The following is a 23,290-nucleotide window of genomic DNA, read 5'->3' as shown; positions in this document are numbered from 1 at the left end:
TATAATAAAAAAAATCTTTGAGTAATGATGATAAGCAATGGTTGACTTTTAGTTGCTCTTTGAAGTTACCTAACCCTTTAGTTGTGTCAAATACCGAACTTCAGTATTTGAGGGTCTCATTATTTCAAAGACCAACAAGACATGGGAAAAGAAAATTAGCTTTGCCAACAATGCCAAATTTCCGAGAGAGAATTGAAAGAAAATGTAATGCTTTCAAAGCTAGGGACTGATTGTCTGAAGAGATTCTGCTGAGTATTTACAGTGTAGGGGTGAGAGCGTGTCAGAGGTTTAACAATACAAAATATAATTTGGATGTTGATAATGGTGCCTAGCCTCTTGTCCTTTACATCATTGTTTGAGTCAGTATCTCAGAGTCTGCAATGGATTGGCTTGTTCTTGGTGAAGTTTGGTGATTCAGTCCCCCCCCCGTTTCTCTGTAATCTGTCTGTTGGAATACGATATCTCCATTTGATTTCCATCACGTGGGATGGGTAATAAATGCTGTCCTAGTCTGTAACACTCGCATTCTGAAAGTGAATGAAAAATAATTTATGCTATTTTTGTTTTTCCTAAACTCTATCAGTCATTTTCCAACTTCCACCAGTTCTCACTGACCTATCAAACTGACTCATTGGCTCACAATCCACCAACTCAGTTTAAAAATTCTTATCCTTGTTTTCAAACCCTTCCACATTCTTGTCCCTTCCCAGCTCTATAACTCCCTACAGCCCTCCCTATTTCTGTAACCTCCTCCAGCCCCTACAACCCTCGCTCCCTCCTTAACTCCTTCAGCCCCACAGCCCTCCCTATCTGCCTCAAGGATCTGTTCTGGGACCCTTGTTGTTTGTCATTTTCATAAATGACCTGGATGAGGAAGTGGAGGGATGGGTAAGTAAGTTCGCTGATGACACGAAGGTCGGTGGTGTTGTGGATGATCTGGAAGGATGGCAAAAGTTGCAGCAGGACATAGATAGGATGCAGGACTGGGCGGAGAAGTGGCAGATGGACTTCAACGCGGATAAATGTGTTGTCGTCCATTTTGGCAGAACCAACGGGATGAACGAGTACACTATTAAGGGCAGAAGTCTGAGTAGTGTTGAGGAGCAGAAGGATCTTGGGGTCCGGGTCCACAGGACTCTTAAATCGGCCTCGCAGGTGGAGGAGGTGGTCAAGAAGGCGTATGGTGTACTGGCCTTCATTAATCGAGGGATTGAGTTTAGGAGTCGGGAGGTAATGCTGGAACTTTATAAGACCCTTGTCAGGCCTCATTTGGAGTATTGTGCGCAGTTCTGGTCGCCTCACTATAGGAAAGATGTAGAAGCTATTGAAAGGGTGCAGAGGAGATTTACAAGGATGTTGCCTGGACTGGGAGGCATGCCTTATGAAGTTAGGTTGAGGGAGCTGGGACTCTTTTCCCTGGAGAGACGAAGGTTGAGAGGCGACCTGATAGAAGTTTACAAAATGTTGAGAGGAATAGATAGGGTGGACTCTCAGAGGCTATTTCCCCGGTTTGAAATGGTCGCTACGAGAGGACACAGATTTAAGGTGCGGGGAGGGAGGTTCAGAAGTGATGTTAGGGGTAAGTTTTTCACTCAGAGGGTGGTGAGTGAATGGAATCGGCTGCCGTCAGTGGTGGTGGAGGCGAACTCGCTGGGGTCTTTTAAAAGACTTCTGGATGAGTATATGGGGTTTAATGAGATTGAGGGTTATAGATAGGTCTGTAGGTTGGTAGGTGATGTGGTCGGCGCAACTTGTGGGCCGAAGGGCCTGTTTGTGCTGTAGTGTTCTATGTTCTATGTTCTATGTTCTATCTCTAACCTGCTCCAGCCCCACAGCCCTCCCTGTCTCTAACCTCATGGCACAGGAGTTAATATTTGTCTGGTTCTGCTCCATTAGGCCTGGGACATTTTCCCTACTTGAAACAATGCTATGCATGACTGAGTTTGATGTGTTTTGGTTTGGTTGTTGGGCTGTGTAGCAGGCTATTGATCATTTATTGGATTGTGAGCGCACACTGGCTGCCATGGCATCTTGCATTCTTATAATGACTACACTTGAAAAGTACCTCATTTGGAGTTAAAGTGCTTTGGAAAATCCTGAGATAGTTAAAGAATCAAATGCATTAAATATAAATGTCATCTTTTTCCAAATTTCATCCATAATTAATACTAATAAAAAGGGTTTAATTAGATCTTATGTGTAAATGACTGGCTGTTAAACAACATTATAGCACTCCAGTAATCCCTTGTAGGTGAGCTGCTTTGTGATGTTCCTGGGACACTGACCAGGGGTGAGGTCAATGTGTATGTGAGGGCGCAGTGGGGTTGAGGGTGGAGGGGGGGAATTTGGGGCAGGTTTCTGACCAGGAGGTGGGGCCGATGTGTAGGGGCAGGGCCAGGCACAGGGTGGGAGGCAGAGGGGTCAGTCTGATGGCATTGCCATTCTCTACCCAGTTCAATGACCCCAGGCTGCAGGAAACCCTGAACATGGCAGGTTCGGTGGTACAGATGCTGGGTTACGACCTTTGTTCAGAGTGAGAGGCCTCGACTGTTTAAATCTGTATCAGCCTCAATTCAATGAAACAACTTTAACCTGATGACCTTTTGTTGGCTTTCAAGGGAAAACTGCAAAGGGTGCAGGAAAGGCATGTGCCGGTTAGGAGAAAGGATGGGAAAGGTAGGATTAGGGAACCGTGGATTACTAGAGATGTAGAAGACCTGGTTAGGAAGAAACGAGATGCGTATGCCAGGTCTAAGCAGCTGGGAACGGAGAGAGCGTTGGAGGAATACAGAGAGAGTAGGAGGGATCTCAAACGGGGAGTTAGGACAGCAAAGAGGGGGCATGAGATGGCTTTGGCAGGTAGGGTTAAGGAGAATCCAAAGGCGTTTTACTCCCATCTTAAGAACAAAAGGGTGGCTAGGGGTAAAATCGGTCCTCTCGGGGACAGACGTGGGGAATTGTGCTTAGAGGCAGAGGGAATGGGGGAGATCCTGAATGAATACTTTGCGTCGGTATTCACGAAGGAGAGGGGCTTGATGTCTGGTACGGTCATTGAGGGAGCGGTAGACCGATTGAAAGATCTATTGATTACGAGGGAAGAAGTGTTAGGGCTTTTAGAGGGCATTGAGACCGATAAATCTCCGGGGCCTGATTGCATTTATCCTAGGCTGCTTAGAGAGGTGCGGGATGAGATTGCTGGGCCTCTGACGCGAATCTTTGTCTCTTCTTTGGACACAGGTGAGGTCCCAGAGGACTGGAGGATAGTGAATGTGGTACCACTGTTTAAAAAGGGTAGGAGGGATAGCCCGGGTAACTATAGGCCGGTGAGCTTAACGTCAGTGGTAGGTAAGTTGATGGAGAGGATTCTTAGGGATAGGATGTATGCGCACTTGGAGCGTTGCGATCTGATTAAGGATATGCAGCATGGCTTTGTCAAGGGGAAGTCTTGCCTTACGAATCTGGTAGAATTCTTTGAGGAGGTGACAAAAACGGTTGACGAAGGACGAGCCGTTGATGTCGTCTATATGGATTTCAGTAAGGCGTTTGACAAAGTCCCTCATGGTAGGTTGGTACAGAAGATTAAAGCTCATGGGATATGTGGTCAGGTATTTAGATGGGTAGAGAACTGGCTTGCAAAGAGGAGTCAGAGAGTAGTTGTGGAGGGGTCTTTTTCTAGCTGGAGGTTTGTCACTAGTGGTGTGCCGCAGGGCTCGGTACTGGGACCTCTTCTCTTTGTAGTGTATATAAATGACTTGGAAGAGGGAGTAGGTGGTGCGATCAGCAAATTTGCTGATGACACCAAGATGGCTGGATTGGTGGGCAGTGAGGAGCAGTGTCTGGCAATACAGCGGGATATTGATAGGCTGGTTGATTGGGCAGATACGTGGCAAATGGAGTTCAATCCAGATAAATGTGAGGTGATGCATTTTGGCCGGAATAATGTAGGGGGAAGTTATATGATAAAGGGTAAGCCTGTAAGGAGTATAGAGTCGCAGAGAGACCCTGGGGGTGCAAATGCACAAGTCTTTGAAGGTGGCAGTGCAAGTGGAGAGTGTGGTGAAGAAAGCCTATGGTATGTTAGCCTTTATAGGAAGGGGTATAGAATATAAGAGCTGGAGTCTAATGTTGCAGTTGTACAGAACGTTGGTTCGGCCGCATTTGGAGTACTGCGTACAGTTCTGGTCGCCTTACTACCGGAAGGACGTGGAGACTCTGGAGAGAGTGCAGAGGAGGTTTACCAGGATGTTGCCTGGTATGGAAGGACTGGGGTAAGAGGAAGGATTGAAGAAATTGGGGCTCTTTTCCCTTGAAAGATGCTGACTGAGGGGGGATCTAATAGACGTATATAAGATTATGAAGGGTATAGATAGAGTAAACAGAGGTAAGCTATTTCCTATAATAGTCACGTAGGACAAGGGGCCATAGACTTAAGGTGAGGGGGGAGAGGTACAACACAGATATTAGAGGGAGGTTTTTCACACAGAGGGTAGTGGGGGTATGGAATGCTCTGCCAAGTAAGGTGGTGGAAGCAAACACGCTAGAGTCCTTTAAGAGTAACTTAGACAGGCACGTGACTGAGTTGGAGATGGGTGGATATAGGAGAACCTTTAATTAAGGGTTATTAGCATTGGGGTGTCCCTAGAAATGTAAATGGGTATAGTATGATAATAATGTTTTTCTCTTTCATTCACAGGTTTTAAGTCGGTCCACCTTGTGTCCAACGAGGGGCATACACACGATGGGTCATACTGGGGCTGCTCTTGGTTGTTCGAGATTGGCCTAGTGCTTCATGTCGTTAGTGTGTGCCTAAACTGGACCAGATACTGGGCAAGACGACAGCTCAGTGACTATCGCTGATTGCTGTGCAGACACATGGATTTGGGCCGGTGTCTGTGGGAGTTTGCGCATTCTCCCCGTGCTTGCGTGGGTTTTCTCCGGGTGCTCCGGTTTCCTCCCACACCCCAAAGATGTGCTGTTAGGCTGATTGGCAGGAATAAATTGTCCCTAAATCAGTTTTCTCTCAATCTGGATGGCCATAATACATTAGACAGGGGTCATGGGTAGAGAGGTGGTGTTGAGATGGCAGCGTGGGCTCGTTGGGCCGAAGGGCCTGTTTCCCAGGCTGATTTTGTTCTTTATTCACTCTCTGGTGTTTACACTCCTTCTTGTCTCCTTGCATTCTAGGTAAGGATGAGGCCTGCCAGGCAATGGAGTGATGAGTGAAACCAGAGGAGCTGCTGACCGTCCCCTTAGTCCCACAACTTGCAGCCGGTCAGTGGAACTGCTTCACCAAGCTTCCTGTTTAACTGTTTCAGCATTGGATTAACCCTCACGCTGTGAGAGTCTCAGCACTTGTCCCTCGGCTCTCTCTGTCTGCCCAAATCTCTCTCCCTCCTCTCCCTTACTCTATCTGCTACCCTTTCTCTCTGCTGTCATCTCTCCGTAACCCTTTCCCTTCCATCTCTTCCCCAACACTTCCCCCCATATTTAAAAATTCTTTCATGGGACATGGGCGCTGCTAGCTGGGCCAGTGTTTATTACCCATTTCTGAGGGCATTTACGAGCCAGCCACATTGCTGTGGCTCTGGAGTCACATGTAGGCTAGGCCAGATAAGGATGGCAGATTTCCTTCCTTACTGGACATTAGTGAACTAGATGGGTTTTTCTGACAATGGCTTCATCGTCATCAATAGACTTTCAATTCCAGATCTGCCATGATGGGATTCGAACTTGGGTCCCCAGAACATTATTCTGGTTCTCTGAATTACAAGTCCAGTGACAATACCACTGCGCCGTCGCCACCCGTCCCATCTCACCCCCATCTCTACCACTCTTCCCCTTTTCTCTCGCCTCTTCTCCTCCCCCTTTGACCCTTCTTTGCCAGCCCCTCTCTCAGCCCCTGCTCCTTGGTCCCCTTCTTCCCACCCACCTCATCTCTCAGATCCCCACCCCCTCCACCCTCCTCTGTCTCCCCCTCCTCATGCTTGTACACCTTCCCCCTCTTGTTTTGACACAGCAGGGTAGGGTAGATGCTGTTCTCTGACTGCAAGGGCTCTCAGATGACCTGACCCCAGGGTTGCTGAAGGTGTGCCCGTCTCGACACAGCATGACTTTACTCGAATCTGTGCAGACAGACATTGTGACGCAGTGTGTTGCGTCTGCTGCAGTTTGCCGTTGTATCGGGTTTCTTTCCATGTCTCCGTCTGTAAGCTGCTCTCTCTAGCTGACGGCGCTCTAATTGTTGGTTGCGATGTTTATGGTGTGGGATTTCTCAGGTCTGAAAGTGCTGAATGGAAGTGGTTGGAACATCAAAATATGTAATAATTGCGTGCATTCTTTCAGCCACCCAACCTCCGACATTCCTCGAAGGTTTCGCACACAGTGCCCAAGGAATTTGCTTTCAGTCCCATCAGATTTTGCTGTGATCTTTTCCCACTGTGCTGGTTTATTTGAGTCATTGTGTCTTGTGCCGACACTCCGTGCTTTCCAGTGGAGTTGCCGACTCGGAGACTGCTGACTGTCATGTGAATAACTATTTCTTGGCACCAATGTTCCCACTCCATTGCCAAGTAGTGGTCCCTGTTGAAATTTGCCTGCCAATTCTTGCCTTTCGCTGTCACGCCTACTAGTCAACAGTGACCTAATCAGATCTTAATATAGTTATATGTTTTCTTTTGGCAGGGTGAAGGATATTGTGAAGGAAATTGAAGACGCCCTGAGCAAGAGCTCTCGTACTCCTGCAAGCAAAGGTCCCCGTACGTACAAGTGGCCTCCAACCAGGAACTTGGACAAGGTTCAAACGGCTGGGGCCTCGGGGGAAGCCCAACCACCAGCTGTGGCGATAGAGCACTCTTCGAAAGTTGGCTTGAGGAGAGCAGGCCTAAATGATCCACAGCTGTCCAGAGACACAGCCACCGGGCGGGGGGATGCCCCTCACAATGGACCTGGGGGTGTAAAAAAACCACTGCAGAAAATGCACTCAGTGGGCACTGCTCCCAACCATGGAGATCGAGTCAGCTCCCGACACCACAACGTTAACATTAAACAAAAGATTTCCCAATGGGAGGGGAAAGTGAACACCAGTGCAGACCAGCGCACGCCTGGTGAGGGTGCTCTACCGCCAGAGTATGGGTGCCCGCTTGTTGAAAGCCCAGTCGGTGGCAATAAGCGAGGCCTAGTAAAAGCTAAAAGCCTGGGCCTAGATTTCAGGGAAGGATGGAACGCGAATGACCAAAAAGCAGAAAGTACTGATGAGAAAAATGGGGGAGAGCCGAACTCGAGAGGGTTGGGTTCAGTGATCCCACAGGTGAAAAAGCTGGAGAGTGTGGAGAAGAGTACAACAGCTTCTGGAAAGCTGCTACCGCCCGGGAATTTTTATACATCCCAGAGTTTCTGGAAGAAGCTGGATGACGTTCTACAAGATAAGAACGCAACTTGTGCTTCTGAGCTGAAGAGGAAACGAGAGAGCACCAGCTCAACAGAGAAGGATTTAGATTTGAAAAACTTTGAGAACAGAGAGGCGACCATTAGGCACCCAGAGAATGCATACGCTGATTCTGAGGAAAAGGATGAGTCACGTAAAATTAATCCTGTGCCTAAACCCCGCAGAACCTTCAAATATGCTGTCGATAAAAATTCCAAAGATATTTCCCCTCGAGGGAAGCTGACGCCTACAAAAGAAAATGTTGGCTCCCCACCCCCCCTGCCACCTAGTTCAGCCAAGATACTGGGGACTGAAACTCCATTAATAAAGACCAACAGGTACGCCAAGCACCATTCACTTTGGAGGATTGATTTGGTTTCCATATATTATTTGCTTAAGGGATCTGAGCTTTGCTGGCTAGACCAGCATTTATTCATTAAACACAAAATCCCTACAGGGCAAAAGGAGGCCATTCAGCCCAACGAGTCTACACTAACTCTTTGGCATCTTTCTCAGGACCAACTCCGCCCTATCCCTGTAACCCCATGCATTTACCTCGCTTAATCCCTCTAACCTACACATCCTGGGACACTAAGGGGCAATTTAACATGACCCACTGCACCTAACCTTTGGACTGTGGGAGGAAACCCACGCAGACACAGGGAGAATGTGTGTGTGGAGTCTGCACAAACACCCAAGCCGGGAATCGAACCTGGGTCCCTGGTGCTGGGAGGCAGCAGTGCTAACCCCTCTGCCATCTGTTGTCCACCTCTCGTTGTCCTTTGAGAAGATGGTGATGAGCTGCCACTTGAAATCAGAAAGGCCTGAGAAAATCTGTCTGTGCCTAAACCAAGAAGTTGAGATCTGTTTCATAGCTTTTAACTGATTAACATGAACTAAGTTTGAGGTGATATGCTCTTAACATCAAACACCAATTTTCAACTGAAATATCATCTGGGGAGCTCAAGAGTGGCACGGTGGTTAGCAGTGCTGCCTGACAGCACCGGCTTTGATTCCCGCTTGGATCACTGTCTGTGCGGAATCTGCACGTTCTCCCTGTATCTGCATGGGTCTGCTCCGGTTTCCTCCCACAATCCAGAGATGTGCAGGTTAGTTTGGCCATGCTAAGTTGCCCCTTAGTGTGGGAGATTAGCAGGGTAAATATGTGGGGTTAGGGGAATAGGGCCTGGGTGAGATTGTTGTATGGGCAGGCTCGATGGGCTGAATGGCTTCTTTCTGCACTGTAACGATTCTATGATTCATTAGGATCTCTATTACTAAGTGCACGGTTAACCCAGGCATGGTATGTGTCTCATTAGTAATGAAGTGAGCTTTGAGTGCGGGATATTCTCCAGTCATCTTTGATCTCCTCGCTGCCTGTCTCACTGCCTGTCACAGCCTCCATGCTTTTATTTGTACTATAATCTCCCCTCCTCCTCCTCCTCAGGCAGTCCCTCTGCATTGAGGATAATTTGCTTCCACTCTGATTCAATGAGTTTTGAGGTAAGTCCTGTGTATGAAATGCGGTCCCTATTGCGAGGGGCAGCTGGTGCTGGGAGGGATGCCTCGGTCAGTTGTTTGAGGGTTTGTGCCTGACGTTGCCTCTGTGTATTTCCGAGGAAGATTTTCCAGGGGGAGAATTTTCCCATTCTGCCCATTATGGGAATCACGGAAAGATCCATTGATCTCGGGCTGGGTTTTCCAATTTCGGGCCGAGTGCAGACGTTAATTCCCGCCCCATGTGTCCAGTGTCTTCCCAAGTGAAGCTTCTCCAGATTTACATGCTGGGAAACTGTTAGGAGGACATTGTGACCTCTTCAGGAACACTTTGAGGCTGTCCTTAGAGTTTTTGCTATCCTCCTGGGATCTCCAGTCATGCTGTGACTGGGTTCTGAATGAAGCGGTTGCTTTGGGACAGTGATGTCAGGAGTCTGAATGAATGTCCCACCCAGCAGAACTGGCATTTACTGCTTAGCACCTCGATTGGAGGTGAAAGTGTTCCGGAACATTCCGGTTCAGAATGCCACAGGAAATGGGAACGCAGAGTGATGAGCAGCAGCTGGAGAGAGGTAATCTTCCTGTTTGTAAATGAGTAATTAACCTGTTGAGTTGTGGGTGAAGAACTACGTGAGTGAGGAGAATGGAAATCGCTCGGTTATAGTGAACTGATTTTTACTGTGTGTGTTTTGGGGAGCGGGGGACAGAAAGGGGGTGACAGTTTTTCTGTCAATGCTTCACATCTTTTAAACATAACCGCTACTAAAACAGATCCGTTAACTGATCTTGTGTGAGGATTAGTGTCAGCAGAACGTGGTGGGATTTGAGTAAATAATGTGGATTTTTCTACAGTTCTTGTATCTTTGGTGTGTTTTCATCTCCGTCATTGGAAATATGAACAAGTGTCAAACTCATTCATTTAGAACGTATTGAAATGCTTTGACAAGTTTCAGCACCATGACCTGGTCCCAGACTACAATGCTTGGCTGTTTGATGTGTTTGTAATATTGATCAATGATCGACAGTGCAGTGCCACCTCTTAAAGCTGACCCATTGTAAATGCTCGATGAGGAATGATGAGGTTAGACTTTCCTGACAGTGCCTGGCTTGTTGTGAACCTCTTTGGTTGTCCAAAGTTTAGCGAGCGAGTTGTTTGTGGATTATTGGCTGCACCGATCTCTCTAGTTTTTGATGCCAGTCATGGTGCAAATTCTTTATTTTGTTCAAACGCGCCTTGGGGGCAATGGATCGATAAAGTGCTTTGAACACACAAACCATACATTCAATAAAAGGAAGTGGTTACTGGTCAAAGAAATGGCCTTCCATGCATTAGCTTATAACTGGTCAAATTTGGGATTTATTCATTTGTGGGATATTGGCGCTGCTGATTGGCCGGCATTTATTGCCCATTCCTAATTGCCCGAGGGCAGTTGAAAGTCAACCACATTGCTATGGCTCTGGAGTTACATGTAGGCCAGGCCGGGTAAGGGCGGCAGATTTCCTTCCCTAAAGGACATTAGTGAACCAGATGGGTTTTTCCGACACTGGTTTCACAGTCATCAGTAGATTCTTAATTCCAGATATTTTTTAATTGAATTCCACCAGCTACCATGGTGGGATTCAGCCTGGGTCCCCAGAACATTAGCTGAGTTTCTGGATTAATAGTCTAGTGATAATACCACTAGGCTGTCACCTCTCCCGATTCCTTGTACGACCATACTGGTGAGAAATTCAAGTTACTTTCACCCCCTCACTGCTGGGGAGGAATCAGCTGTGGGATCATGTTTCATGTTGCCAGATTTGAGGATGCTGCAAAGACAACACTGATAATGCTATTTCAGTGCTTTGAGGAAGCAAATCTCTGAAGTAGATAGGCACACAGCTGCCCGGTAAACCAGGATTTTAGTTTTGGGTTTCTGATCCTGGTGCTCGAATAACAATCCTCTTCAGAAAATCTCAACTTCAGACGTGCTGTCTCATGTCCCTTTCATCTTGTGGAGAGGACTCATTGATAACAGCAAAATACTGCAGATGCTGGAATCTGAAACAAAAGCAGGTCTGACAGCTTCTGTGGAGAGAGAATAGAGCCAATATTCCGAATCCGGGTGAACCTTCATCAGAGCAAAGAAAATCAGAAGAGGTTTATACTGAGGAATATAGTTGCCTGGTGAAGCCTCTAAGAGATGAGATTGGATAAGTTGGTGTCATTAGAAAAACAGAGGCTGAGGGGAGACCTGATAGACAAAATTGAGACTCAAGTAGGGTGGATAATCAGAGGCTTTTTCCCAGAGTGGAAAGGTCAACTAGAAGAGGGCACAGGTTTAAGGTGAGAGGGGGTAAGTTTAGGGGAAAAGTGTGTGGAAGGTTTTTCACACAGATAGTGATGGGTGTCTGGAATGCTCTGTCAGTGGAGGTGCAAGCATGTTAGCAACAGTCAAGGCATGTCTTGACAGACAGTGAATGGGAAGAGGGATAGAAACTGTGTATGGAGAATAAGTAGTGGGACTATATAAGGAATAGGAATCACTTCAGGCTTGGTGGGCTGAAGGGCCTGTCCCTGTGCTGTATGGCTGTTTGCTCTCCTAATAGCATGACCACGTTACAGATGCATTGAAACAAATGACCTTGGAGAGTAGAAGGAGTTTCCCAGCTGCTGTATGGAAGAAGGTGTCAGGAGTTCCACAACCTCCCACAAACAGCAAAACGATACGGAAGTTATTTAATGGCGGTTCTAACACACTGAATAGTTCTCAAAGTTATGCAGTGGGACCTTTCACCTGAGTGCGAATGTCCTCGCTTTATGTCTGATCCGAGAGCCAGCACCTTTAACAGTACAGCGCTCCCTCAGTACTGCTCAGGTTTCCAGAGTGGCATTTGAACTCACAACTTTCAAATGCAGAGGTGGGAGTGCTGCCAAATGAGCCAGGGGCTGGCACTCGAAACAGCTAAACAGGGCAATGCCAAGCTCAGGCTCTGGTCATTCTGAGTATGTTGTGTGCAGTGGTAGGGGTTTCAATAATCCTGTAAAAGATTGGCTCGGTATAGAGGGAGGCAGCTGGGGGTGAAAGCATTGTCCAAGCTCCTCTTTGTGATCATTACACTGTCCACCTGGCTAGTCAGATGTCTGGGTGAGAACAGAATCCGGGTGCCTGACTGAGGGTTTCCGGATGTATGGTGCCAGTTTGAGGTCAGTCACAGGTTGCCAGGATTTACAGGGCATCAGTCAACAAGACAGAGAAGAAAAGTCAAAAGCAAATGAAGCAAACAGTCTCTTTTTCCCTGTGCCCTGAGTTGTTGACGTGGGGATGTTCTTTCTCGATAACTGACCTTCTGCAAATTTAGCAGAATCCACAGTTGGAGAAAAGCTTATCTTGTGTCAGTGGCTTGCTTACTCGTTACAACCGAGTATTTGCTGCGAGTGATTCTCACGCCCTTACCATAGTTTTGGGTGGTGACTAACCTCTTGTCTGGGATAATTGTTCAGATTGTTAGAGGGGAAGGAATTAGTAAATGTATGAGCTTTGCCCAGATCTATTTGGTATTTTGAGAGGTTACCATATCTGGTAAACTGTCAAGCAGAGAATTACTGGACAACATAACAATTGTCCAATAAAACAGAGCTTTTCCAAAGAGATAGCAACTGTGTGAAATCTGTCCAATCAGTTAACAATGAAATTCCTCAAATGATGAGACAGAATTCCAGCATTTCTCCATCTTTAGCTTGTCCTGAATGGGATTGTAGGAATTGTGGAGCAGTAGCCAGGGATGGGATTAACAGATCAGGAATTCCTGATGGGAAAGCTCCCAGTTGAGCCTCAGTATTGTGTAGGTTGTGAGCAGCTGCTTGGGGCAGGGGGGAGTGGGGGCGGGAGGAGGGGGGTGTGTGTGGGTGGTATCTGTTCACCTTTAGGGAGGTTGGGGGAGGGGGGGGCTCTATTCACCTTTAGGGAGGTTGGTGGGGAGGGGGGGGGCTCTGTTCACCCTTTAGGGAGGTTGGTGGGGAGGGGGGGGCTCTGTTGACCTTTAGGGAGGTTGGGGGGAGGGGGGGGGCTGTGTTGACCTTTAGGGAGGTTGGGGGGAGGGGGGGGCTCTGTTGACCTTTAGGGAGGTTGGTGGGGAGGGGGGGGCTCTGTTGACCTTTAGGGAGGTTGGGGGGAGGGGGGGGGCTGTGTTGACCTTTAGGGAGGTTGGGGGGAATGTCTCTGCTCATCTTTAGGGAGGTTGGGGTTGGGAAGACGCCTGCCCGGGTTGATGGAGGTTCTGATGAATGGGATTGTTCTGCTGCAGAGGATTGAGCGAGGCAGGAAACCAGGGTAGACAGCAGGAGGCTTCAACCCACTGCTTGAGTTTTCTCTCCTCCTTCAGCTCCAGTTGTGTTAGATCCAAATGACCAGCTGTATGGGAGATAGCAGGAATTCAGCCTGTCTGTAACTACAGGAAACCCTGAGGCACACAGTGAAATAACTGGCCTTGAACTGAGCACAGGGTACTTCCAGTAATTGACCTGTAAGTGACTTGCTTTACAGTCAGATAAAGGTAGAGTCAGCACAGTCCCAGATGATCAAAGGCTGCTCTCCCCTTTGAGGGAGAAAGCTGACTGGTGGTGATTTTAATCTGAAGGTCACCACATCTCGGGCGAGGGGCAAGGTTGAGAAAGCAGGGTCTTCATGAATAACCTCACCTGGTATAGGAATTGAATCCACTCTGTTAGCGTAACTCTGTGTCATGAACCAGCTATATTTTTTAGTTACGTTTTTCAGTGATGCGGTAACACTAAATCCTCACAACGTCGTACCAGGATGTTGCTTTAATGAGTGAGAAATGGAAGGGTAAGGTTAAGCGTTAGATTGTGACGGTTTGGGGATTCGGACCTTATCAGTCCCACTGCTCCCTATTGTAAACCAGAGCATCCACTGGCGCTACACTCTGCTCCAGCTGGAGCCCCATAGATTCTCTTCATTTTCCAACTTCCTCAAAACCCCCTGCAATACCACTGTCTCCTTCCCCACACCTCCCCTGTCTCCACTTCCCACTCCTTATCTCCGATTCCTACCGCCCCATCTCCGCTTTCCCCTGCCCCCCTTCCTTTCTCCTTCCCACCGTCGCCCCCACCTCTCCTCTCTGCTTCCCGCCCCTCCCCTTCTCTCCCCAGCCCGCTGCCACTCCCCCCGCCCCAGTCCCCCACCACCGCCCCCACGCTGCCTCCCCGCCTTTCCCTCAATCATCACTTGCTTCTCTCAAAGTTTCTCAGAGTTTTATCTTTTGAGTGTGAAAACAGAGAGAGGAGAAAGATTGAAGATTTGGTGTGAAGGATGTGTAGTTTCTGTGTGACGGACATTCAGACCCATGCAGTCACTCTGTCTGAATCTGCTTGCTATTTGAGCTCTATTACCGAGCCAGTTGCTGGGTGAGTGTGGCTGTGACCTCACTGGTACTCATGTGTAACTCAGTCCTAGCTGTGCTGCTCCTGAACTCTATATCCTGCACTGAGCTGTGATGGGCAGCGTGGTAGCACAGAGGTTAGCACTGCTGCTTCACAGCTCCAGGGACCTGGGTTTGATTCCTGGCTCGGGTCACAGTCTGTGTGGAGTTTGCACATTCTCCTTGTGTCTGCGTGGGTTTCCTCCCACAGTCCAAAGATGTGCTGGTTAGGTTGATTGGCCATGCTAAAATTGCCCCTTAGCGTCCTGGGATGTGTAGGTTAGAGGGATTAGTGGGCAAAATATGTAGGTATATTGGGGTAGGGCCTGGGTGGGATTGTGGTCGGTGCAGACTCGATGGGCCGAAGGGCCTCTTTCTGCACTGTAGGGTTTCTATGTTCTAACCTGACACGATGCACTCTGACCCTCTCTTCACAGGAAGTCCTTTGAGTTTGAAGATGCAGAAGGTCTTCACATTCTCTTTACACCAGCGACAAGTGAGAGGAATCACAGTGGAGGAGGAAATAAGATTAAAGTGCAACTTTCCCAAACTCTGTCTGAAGAGAACCTTTATGAGGATATTATAAGTAAGCAGTAAGATTCAAGTCTGAAATAACTCTGTTATGTTTGGTGATTAAATTATTTTCACTGTGTGTTTAAAATTGATTCCCCACATCTCCTGAGAGTGATCCTGCTCCAGGTTTGAGGGGCTCTACCCCCATTTCCAAGGGGAATTAAGTGGAACTCTATGTGATGGGCAATGTAAGTAGAGCAGGAAATGGACGGTTAAAAGCATTATTGCAGAGCTCCCAGTATCAGGAATGGGTTGCTATTGGGCAGTTCAGGGAGTGAGGGGAGCATGGTGCTGGGCAGGGGGGGTCTCGGAAGCACAGAGCTGGGGACAGTGTCAGGGTGAGGGGCCATGGTTGTTGCTGGGGGCAAGAGGATATTGCAGTGAGATGTGGTTCTGTGTCCCTGCGCACACACACTCAGTCTAGCAGCACCGCTGCAGAGAGCTGAAGCTCTGGTGCTTTAATTTCAAGCATTGATCACAGGGCACCATAACCAGAGGCCATCTGTGTGGCTGTCTCCACTGCCAATGTCATCTCCTTCCCAATCAGAGTCTCTGCAATTTATCCCCAACACAACTACAAGCCCCACCCGACCTGCAGCTCTCCCTTGACCCACCCCCCTCCCCAGCACGCCCCCTCACCCTCCCCAAGACTCATCTCCTCTAACAATCTTTTGCTCCCTCTCCACCTAAAGGTCTCAACTAGTTAAAAACACAGAAAATAGGAACAGGATTAATGGCCAGTCCTTTCGGCCCATCAGCCTGCTCCATCATTCACTGTGACCAGTGCCGATTCTCCGTTTCAATGCCATACGCCCGTGCACTCCCCGATCTATTCTTTTCTTCTTAAATATATTCAATGATTTAGTCTCCACAGCCTTCTGCAGTAGAGAATGCCACAGGTTCACCACTGTCCGAGTGAAAATGCTTCTTCTCATCTCAGTCCTAAATGGCCTACCCCGTATCCTGAGACTGTGACCACATCTACTAGACTCCCGCAGACAGAGGAAACAATCCCCACATCCAGCCCTGACAGGATTTTATACACTTCAGTGAGGACTCTCTCTTTAGTGAGTGTTTGAACTAGGAAAACAACCAGAATAAGCACTGGAATGTGCTTGAGGAGACGCAAACACACTATCAAAGCAAATCTCTGGGGTAAAATCGAATATTTCAGACTTATAATTTACTGCCACTCTACCCGGAGAGTTAATTTTTAACAGTGTGGTATAAGGAATCGGCAGCTCTGCACCCGTGTTAGTTGCAGTGGGTGTAATGTTGGTGAAAGTGTCCTCAAGCACTGCATTCACCCCATGCCTGCTGGCCACACAGCCCCTACAGAAAAAGCCCATTCAGCCCATCGCGTTTACACTGACTCTCCAAACAAATATCTTACCCAGGCCCTCCCCTCCACCCTACCCCTGTAATCCTATGCATTTACCATGGCTAACCCATCTAACCCACACATCTTTGGCTGTGGGAGAAAACCGGAGCACCCGGAGGAAAAACACAGGGAGAATGTGTAGATGCCACACAGTAACCCAAGGCCAGAATTGAACTCGTGTCCCTGGCACTGTGATGCAGAAGTGCTTCCTTTGCACACTAAATCCTTGGTTACTACCTTGTCCGCAAGGGACTCCACCCCCCTCATTCTCCGACTCTTCAAGCCACTGTCCCAGTTTGTTGCCACCTTTTCTCCTTAAGCTGCTCAAACCTGTTTCCAAAGCAAATCTCTCCAAAAGTTCTGGTTCCTTTCAATCAGGGATGAGGGAAAATGTGCAAACTCCACATAGACAGTGACCCAGGCTGGGAATGGAACCGGGTTCCTGGCGCTGAGAGACAGCAGTGCTAACCACTGTACTGCCGTGCTGCCCAAGGGTAAAAGCAGGAAGAGAGAGAGAGAGAGAGAGAGTGCTCACAGCGCTCAGCCAGCACAGCTGAGCTACAGTTGATGTTGGGACTGGGCACACGATTCAGCCTCTCGTTGTACAGAATAACCCCTCGTTCAGAGGTCAACCAATGCTCCATCTCCCTGTTGGAGACAGGCCAGTGGTTTCCTGGAGTGTGGGGGTGATCCTTCACACATCCAGTTACAGATTGCCTGGTATGTAGCATCAAATTCCTGGAATGTGCAGGGTGAGGAGATCAGTAACTGGAAACTGGAATGCTAGTTTGCCAGTTTAACGATGGGAAACTGAGGAGAATTCAACCCCCTTGCATTGCAGCCTGGGTTTGACTCTCACAGCTGGTGGGATTAAGACTATGTCCTGAGGGGCTGGATGGTTAGACATCACTCGCCCCATGTTGATCGCCCCTTATGGGAGGGAAGGTTTAGTTTGTGATGCCTGGCTGGAAAAGGGGAAGATCAGCCATGATCATGTTTAATAATGGACCAGGCTCGAAGGGCCAAGTGGCCTAGTGCTGCTGCTATTTTCTACGTTTCTGTGAGAGGGCATGTGAGGCTGATTCAGAATCAGTCAGGTGAGACTTGGAGCCCTCGATGGGGAAGATGGCAGAGCTAGGTGGCACAGTGGGGTGATGAGAAAGCCCACGTGTTACCCGTGCTGTTGGCAGTTTTAGCAAGGCCGGGGTGATTTGAATTTCATGCTTTATCTAGCCCACACTGATAAATGTATCGACTGTCGTTACTGAATTACGTAATTACAAAACACAGAAATAGGCCACTCGACACAAACCTCCTCCTAGCCCATATCTCCCTCATGAGCTAACCTAGCTGTGCCGTGATTGGAAGCCGGTTGGAGGTGGTTCAGGTTGAGCAGGGAACTTTGGTGTGGGGTCTCTGAAACCCCAGCTAGAGTGAGATCTCATTGAATCTCTGGCACGTGTGAGAAACAGTGAATAAAAGAATGGATATCCCAGTGAGCAGGAAGATTTCACTCCTTTCTTCTAAGCCCCGCCCTGGGAACAAGGCCACCTCAGGAAGGAGTTTGACCTCCCACCCTGGGCAGGTACGTGCCAGGAGGGGGGTACCATGCTTTATATAAGCTCTCAGGTTCACTGTATCAGGGACCCTCATGTCAATGAGCCACGACTGGGCTCAGATTTACAATGAGTGATCTTTATTTTTACAACCACGCCCTTGCATGGAAAATGTAAAGAGGCAATTAAACAATACTGTTCCCTTCAGTTCCGCACTTGGTTTGTCTAGGATGCTGCTTGGGGCAGATCCACCATCGTGTGGGAAATCTACCCACTCTGTCGGCCTATCCATTTGTCTCTTTGTCCCCTGCTCTCTGCTTTGCTGCTTCAGCACCTTGCACTTCCCCCGGGGACAAGGCAACCTGACCAGCTGTTTCTTTCTCCATCCTGGCTTCAGGTCCTTCCAAGGAGAACCCGTACGAAGATGTCAAGTTCACTCCGTCACTGCTATCCAGAGGGAAGAGAGTCTGGGGATCACCATCCGTTCGACCCCAGCGTCCGCCTAAGGTAAGAGTCCCGTTATTCTGTGTCTCTCTCACTCTGCTAACAGGGAGGGGACCTCTCAGTTGGGGTCCTGAGGACCTCCAAACTGAACGAACAAAATCATGATCTAGATATTTTCAGAGCTGCTGCTTTTATAAATTGCATTTATGTTGCATTTTTTATGTCCCAAAGTGCTTTCCAACCAATGAGTTTTCTGAAGTGTGGTCACTGTCGTCACCAGTTTTGAGACAGAATAATCCCACAAACGTCAGTGTGATAGTGATGATCAGATAAGTGATAACTGCTGAATGGTTGAATATTGGCCTGGACGCTGGGAGGAAAAAACCGCCTACTGTTTCTTCTAAAATAGTCATATTTTCCATCCACTTGAGAGGGCAGATCAGAAAGACAGCGCCTTTGATAGTGCAGCACTCCCTCAGTGTACTGCAGGAACCTGAGCTGACCTGATCCACTCAGAGCCCTTGAAACAGTGAGTGAGAGGCTGTGAATTTTACTCTCACTTCATCTCACCACCCCTCTCGTGCCCCTGCCACCTCGCCAAGAATAAGAACACCAGCAGCTCCATGTGACACTATAAGACTGTTTGAAGCCATGTTCCATTCCAGTTGTGAATCCAGCAGTGAGATACAATCATCCACTTCCCCACCGATCAATGCTGCACTACAAAAGTCCCCCTCTCCCCCCACCCCCGCAAGCACACACATGCACACACACATCACACATGGACTCATACATGCAGATGCATGTGCACACACACGTTTTACATTTATGTCAACATATATTTGCATGTTTCACTTGTTGCTGACTCATGGCCCACGGGACCTGGATAATTGTGAAGCTGTGTGCTGGAGATTGCTGGATGTGTATTCCCTCAAGGATAGAGGAGTAAGGGGTGATTCAATCGAGATGATAAAGCAATTTGATAGTGTGGATGTTGAGAAACTATTTCCTCTGGCGGCAAGCCCTGAAAACAGAATCATAATCTTGGCAGTTCAGCAGTGATGTCACACAAAGGGTAATGGGAACTGTGAACCCTCTCCCACAAAACATCACTGAGACAGGGAGCCAATTGCAAATGTCAAAACTGAGAATGTAATGCAAGTAACATGATAGCCCCTCAAGGCTGCTCTGTGATTTGATAAGTTTGTGGTTGATCTGATTGTGGCTTTAGTTCCACTTTACTGCCTGTTCCTCATAACCCTTAACTGCCTTGTCGATCAAACAGTTACCCGTCTCTGTCTTGAATAACTTCAATGTCCCAGCCTCCACTGCTTACTGGGGTCCAGAAATCCAAAGATTAATCATTCTATAAGAGGAAATCCACCTTGAGTCTGCCTTAAATGGAAGACCCCGTGTTTTGAAACTATATCCCCTAGTTCCAGAGTTCCCCATGAGGAGAAAATAACCTTCCAGCATTTACCCTCTTAAGCTGCCACAGAATCTTACATTATTTTTCATTTATTGATGGGATGTGGGCTAGGCTAGGTCAGCATTTATTACCCATCCCTAATTGCCCTCGAGAAGGCGTGGTGAGCTGCTGCCTAGAATTGCTGCAGCCTGTCTGATGTAGGTACACCCACAGTGCTGTTAGGGAGAGAGTTCCAGGACTTTGACTCAGTGGCAATGGAGGTACGGTGATATATTTCCAAGTCGGTATAGTGAGTGGCTTGGAGGGCAACCTCTGGATGGTGGTGTTCCCATGTATCTGTGGTCCTGTGGCTCTGACATCCATCATTATGAAGTGCTTCGAAAGGCTAGTCATGGCACAAATCAATTCCAGTCTCCCGGACTATCTGGATCCACTACAGTTCGCCTACCGCTGCAACATGTCCACAGCAGATGCCATCTCCCTTTCCTTACACTCAACCCTGGAACACCTAGATAACAAGGACATCTGCGTCAGACTTACAGCTCAGCCTTCAACACCATTATTCCCATGAAACTCACCTCCAAACTCTGTGGCCTGGGCCTTGGTTCTTCCCTCTCGACTGGATTCTGAACTTCCTAACTCACAGATTGTAATCAGTAAGGTTAGGCAACAACATCACCTCCAAGATCATCCTCAACACTGGTGTCCCACAAGACTGAATTCTCAGCCCCCTCCTTACACACCTATGACTGTGTAACCAAATTCCCCTCCAATTCGATTTTCAAGTTTGCTGATGACACCACTGTAGTGGGACAGATCTCATACAATGATGAGACGGATTACAGGAATAAGACAGAGAACCTGGTGAACTGGTCCCTCCTTATACACCTATGACTGTGTAATCAAATTCCCCTCCAATTTGATTTTCAAATTTGCTGATGACACCACCATAGGTCAGATCTTAAACAATGGTGAGATGGATTATAGGAATGAGATACAGAATCTGGTGAACTGGTCTGGCGACAATAATCTCTCCCTCACTGTCAACAAAATGAAGGAGATTGTCATTGACTTCAGCAAGCGTAGAGGAGGACATGTCCCTGTTTACATCAATGGGGATGAAGTGGAAAGGATCGAGAGCTTTGGGTTTTTAGGTATTCAGATCACCAACAACCCCATGCCGACACTATAGTTAAGAGAGCCCACCAAAGCTGCTACTTTCTCAGAAGATTAAGGAAATTTGGCATGTCAGCTATGACGCTCTCCAACTTTTACAGATGCACCATAGAAAGCATTCTTTCTGGTTGTATCACAGCTTGGTGTGGCTGCTGCTCTGTCCAAGATTGCAAGAAACTACAAAAGGTCGTGAATGTAGCCCAGTCCATCACGCAAACCAGCCTCCCATCCACTGACTCTGTCTATACTTCCCACTGCTTCAGCAAAGCAACCAGCATACTTAAGGATCCCACGCATCCCGGACATTCACCCTTCCACCATCTTCTGTCAGGAAAAAGGTACAAAAGTCTGAGGTCACGTACCAACCGACTCAAGAACAGCTTCTTCCCTGCTGCTGTCAGGACTTACCTTGCATTAAGTTGATCTTTCTCTACACCCTTTGATTATAACACTACATTCTGCACTCTCTCCTTTTCTTCTCTATGAATGGTATGCTCTGTCTGTGTAGCACTCAAGAAACAATACTTTTCACTGTATACAAATACATGTGACAATAATAAATGAAATCAAAGTCCTTGTTTCGAGATGGTAGCAGTTGTGAGTTTGGAAGGTGCTGTCTGTCTGTTTGAATAATTTTTAAAAATTTATTTATGGGATGTGGGCATCGCTGGCAGGTCCAGCATTCATTGCCCATCTCCAATTGACCACCATCTCAGAGGGAGTTTAAGAGTCAACCACATAGCTGTGGATCCGGAGTCACGTGTAGGCCAGACTGGGTAAGGATGGCAGATTTCCTTCCCTAAAAGGACATTAGTGAACCAGATGGGTTTTATGACCATCAAAAATACTTTAATGGCCATTATTAGACTTTTATTTTCAGATTTTTATTGAATTCAAATCCCACCAGCTGCCGTGGTGGGATTCGAACCTGGGTCTCCAGAGCATTACCCTGGCTGTCTGGATTCTAGTCCAGTGACAATATCACTATTTAAATAATCATTTGAATAACATCACACCTCAGTGACTGTTAGATTTTTGTTAGGCAGGGTTATTAAGGATTATGGAACCAAAGCAGGTAAATGGGATTACGATACAATTCAGTTATATCCTTAATTAATGGTGGGACAGGCTTGAGGGGCTGAATGGCCTCCTCATCTTTGTCGATGGATCACGCATTTTACTTGAGTTACATATGCCCCACATTGTACCGTTCAATAGTGGTAGTAATTGAATTTGAACGTCAGGGTCCTTGCATTGAAGGGCCCAAACTCATTGGAGTGAGGGAGAGACATGTTTTCTACAGCAACCAAAGGGCCTTAGAGGGAGTGTCTTTTACAATTCCTAACTGGTATGGGGGAAGGTAACTGCCACAGCTACAGATAGGATGGGGTTAATTTAAGTAGTCCTGATTTCTCCCCTAATCGCACATTATAAACAGGAGTTTTGATTTGCTCCCTCCTTTTGAGCAGTGGTGATTTTCTCAGCTCTCTCATTTTGGTATGACCCAATTTTCTATAAATAACTCCATAGCAAACTCAAGTAGGATGAACTCAGAGGGTTAGTTTATTTGCACACTCTCAGAACGCAGGAGGGCCTTCGTTATGTTGTCCCCTGTGCTTTTGTTCAGTAAAGGGTGATACAGAAAGAAAGACCGACAGAGCAAATACCATAGGCATGTATGTCCAGAGTCCAAGTCCAATGTATTCCTTCATAGAAGTCAGGAGGCTGAAAACTGATGCTGGATAATTCACATTTCCAGTAGAGATGACTCCTGTGATAAGATAGGCATACAGAGAGAAATCAGTTTTGTAGCAGTCAGTAGACTCAGGCAGTCAAACCTAGACAGAGCCTCTTTTCTGTCTGTTGCTGGGTACATGGTAAAATAGCAGACTGGGGTTTGCAGTTCCAAATGGCTCCCCCAGCTCACACTTCATGTCATGTGACTCCCACCTCACCACTCTAGCCTTGACAATGGGTGTGCATCCGTTTGTTTGAATCCAAGAGATTGATAATGTTCCAGCCATTAAGTCTTAAAGGGAGGTTGTGGGGTCCTTTGTCCTAGCAGATGAATCAGCTCCAGGTCTGGCTTATGAAACGTAGAAGGTTTTTGATTAGTTCCCTTTGAATTTGGTCTCTGCGGCCCTTGAGGTTGTTAGGGTCTCTTTGGAGATAACGAGGTGTCAGTTTCTGCCATTAGCTGGTATTGTTCGAGGATCACAGACAGATGCAACTTCCGACATTTTAAAAGGGTCATTATCCAGTTTTTTATGTTTTAGAAATTAGCCATTACCACATCTATATACTTTATAAAAATATATACTGAGGTCTTAGCTCCCTAACAGTCACTGTCCATGGAGGCGTATTGCTCCTGACGCTGTGACTGCCTAGGG

At 47.5% G+C, this 23,290-nt stretch overlaps 1 protein-coding gene across 2 annotated transcripts in view; it reads left to right on the top strand.

Annotated features, from left to right (window-relative positions):
* LOC145357080 (DENN domain-containing protein 2C-like) overlaps positions 1–23,290 on the top strand; it is a 125,199-nt gene that overhangs the window by 63,342 nt on the left and 38,567 nt on the right. For both annotated transcript variants that reach the window (XM_080210174.1, XM_080210176.1), the window contains exons 2-5: positions 5,185–5,271; positions 6,682–7,761; positions 14,779–14,927; positions 18,249–18,358. In XM_080210174.1, coding sequence (XP_080066300.1) covers positions 5,216–5,271; positions 6,682–7,761; positions 14,779–14,927; positions 18,249–18,358 — 1,395 coding nt within the window. In that variant the 5' untranslated portion in view covers positions 5,185–5,215. The remainder of the gene's footprint in view (positions 1–5,184; positions 5,272–6,681; positions 7,762–14,778; positions 14,928–18,248; positions 18,359–23,290) is intronic.

Source organism: Carcharhinus amblyrhynchos, chromosome 22 (assembly GCF_965287045.1).
Source record: "Carcharhinus amblyrhynchos chromosome 22, sCarAmb.v2.hapA, whole genome shotgun sequence".
NCBI lineage: Eukaryota > Metazoa > Chordata > Chondrichthyes > Carcharhiniformes > Carcharhinidae > Carcharhinus > Carcharhinus amblyrhynchos.
This window is presented reverse-complemented; position numbering and strand designations above follow the sequence as displayed.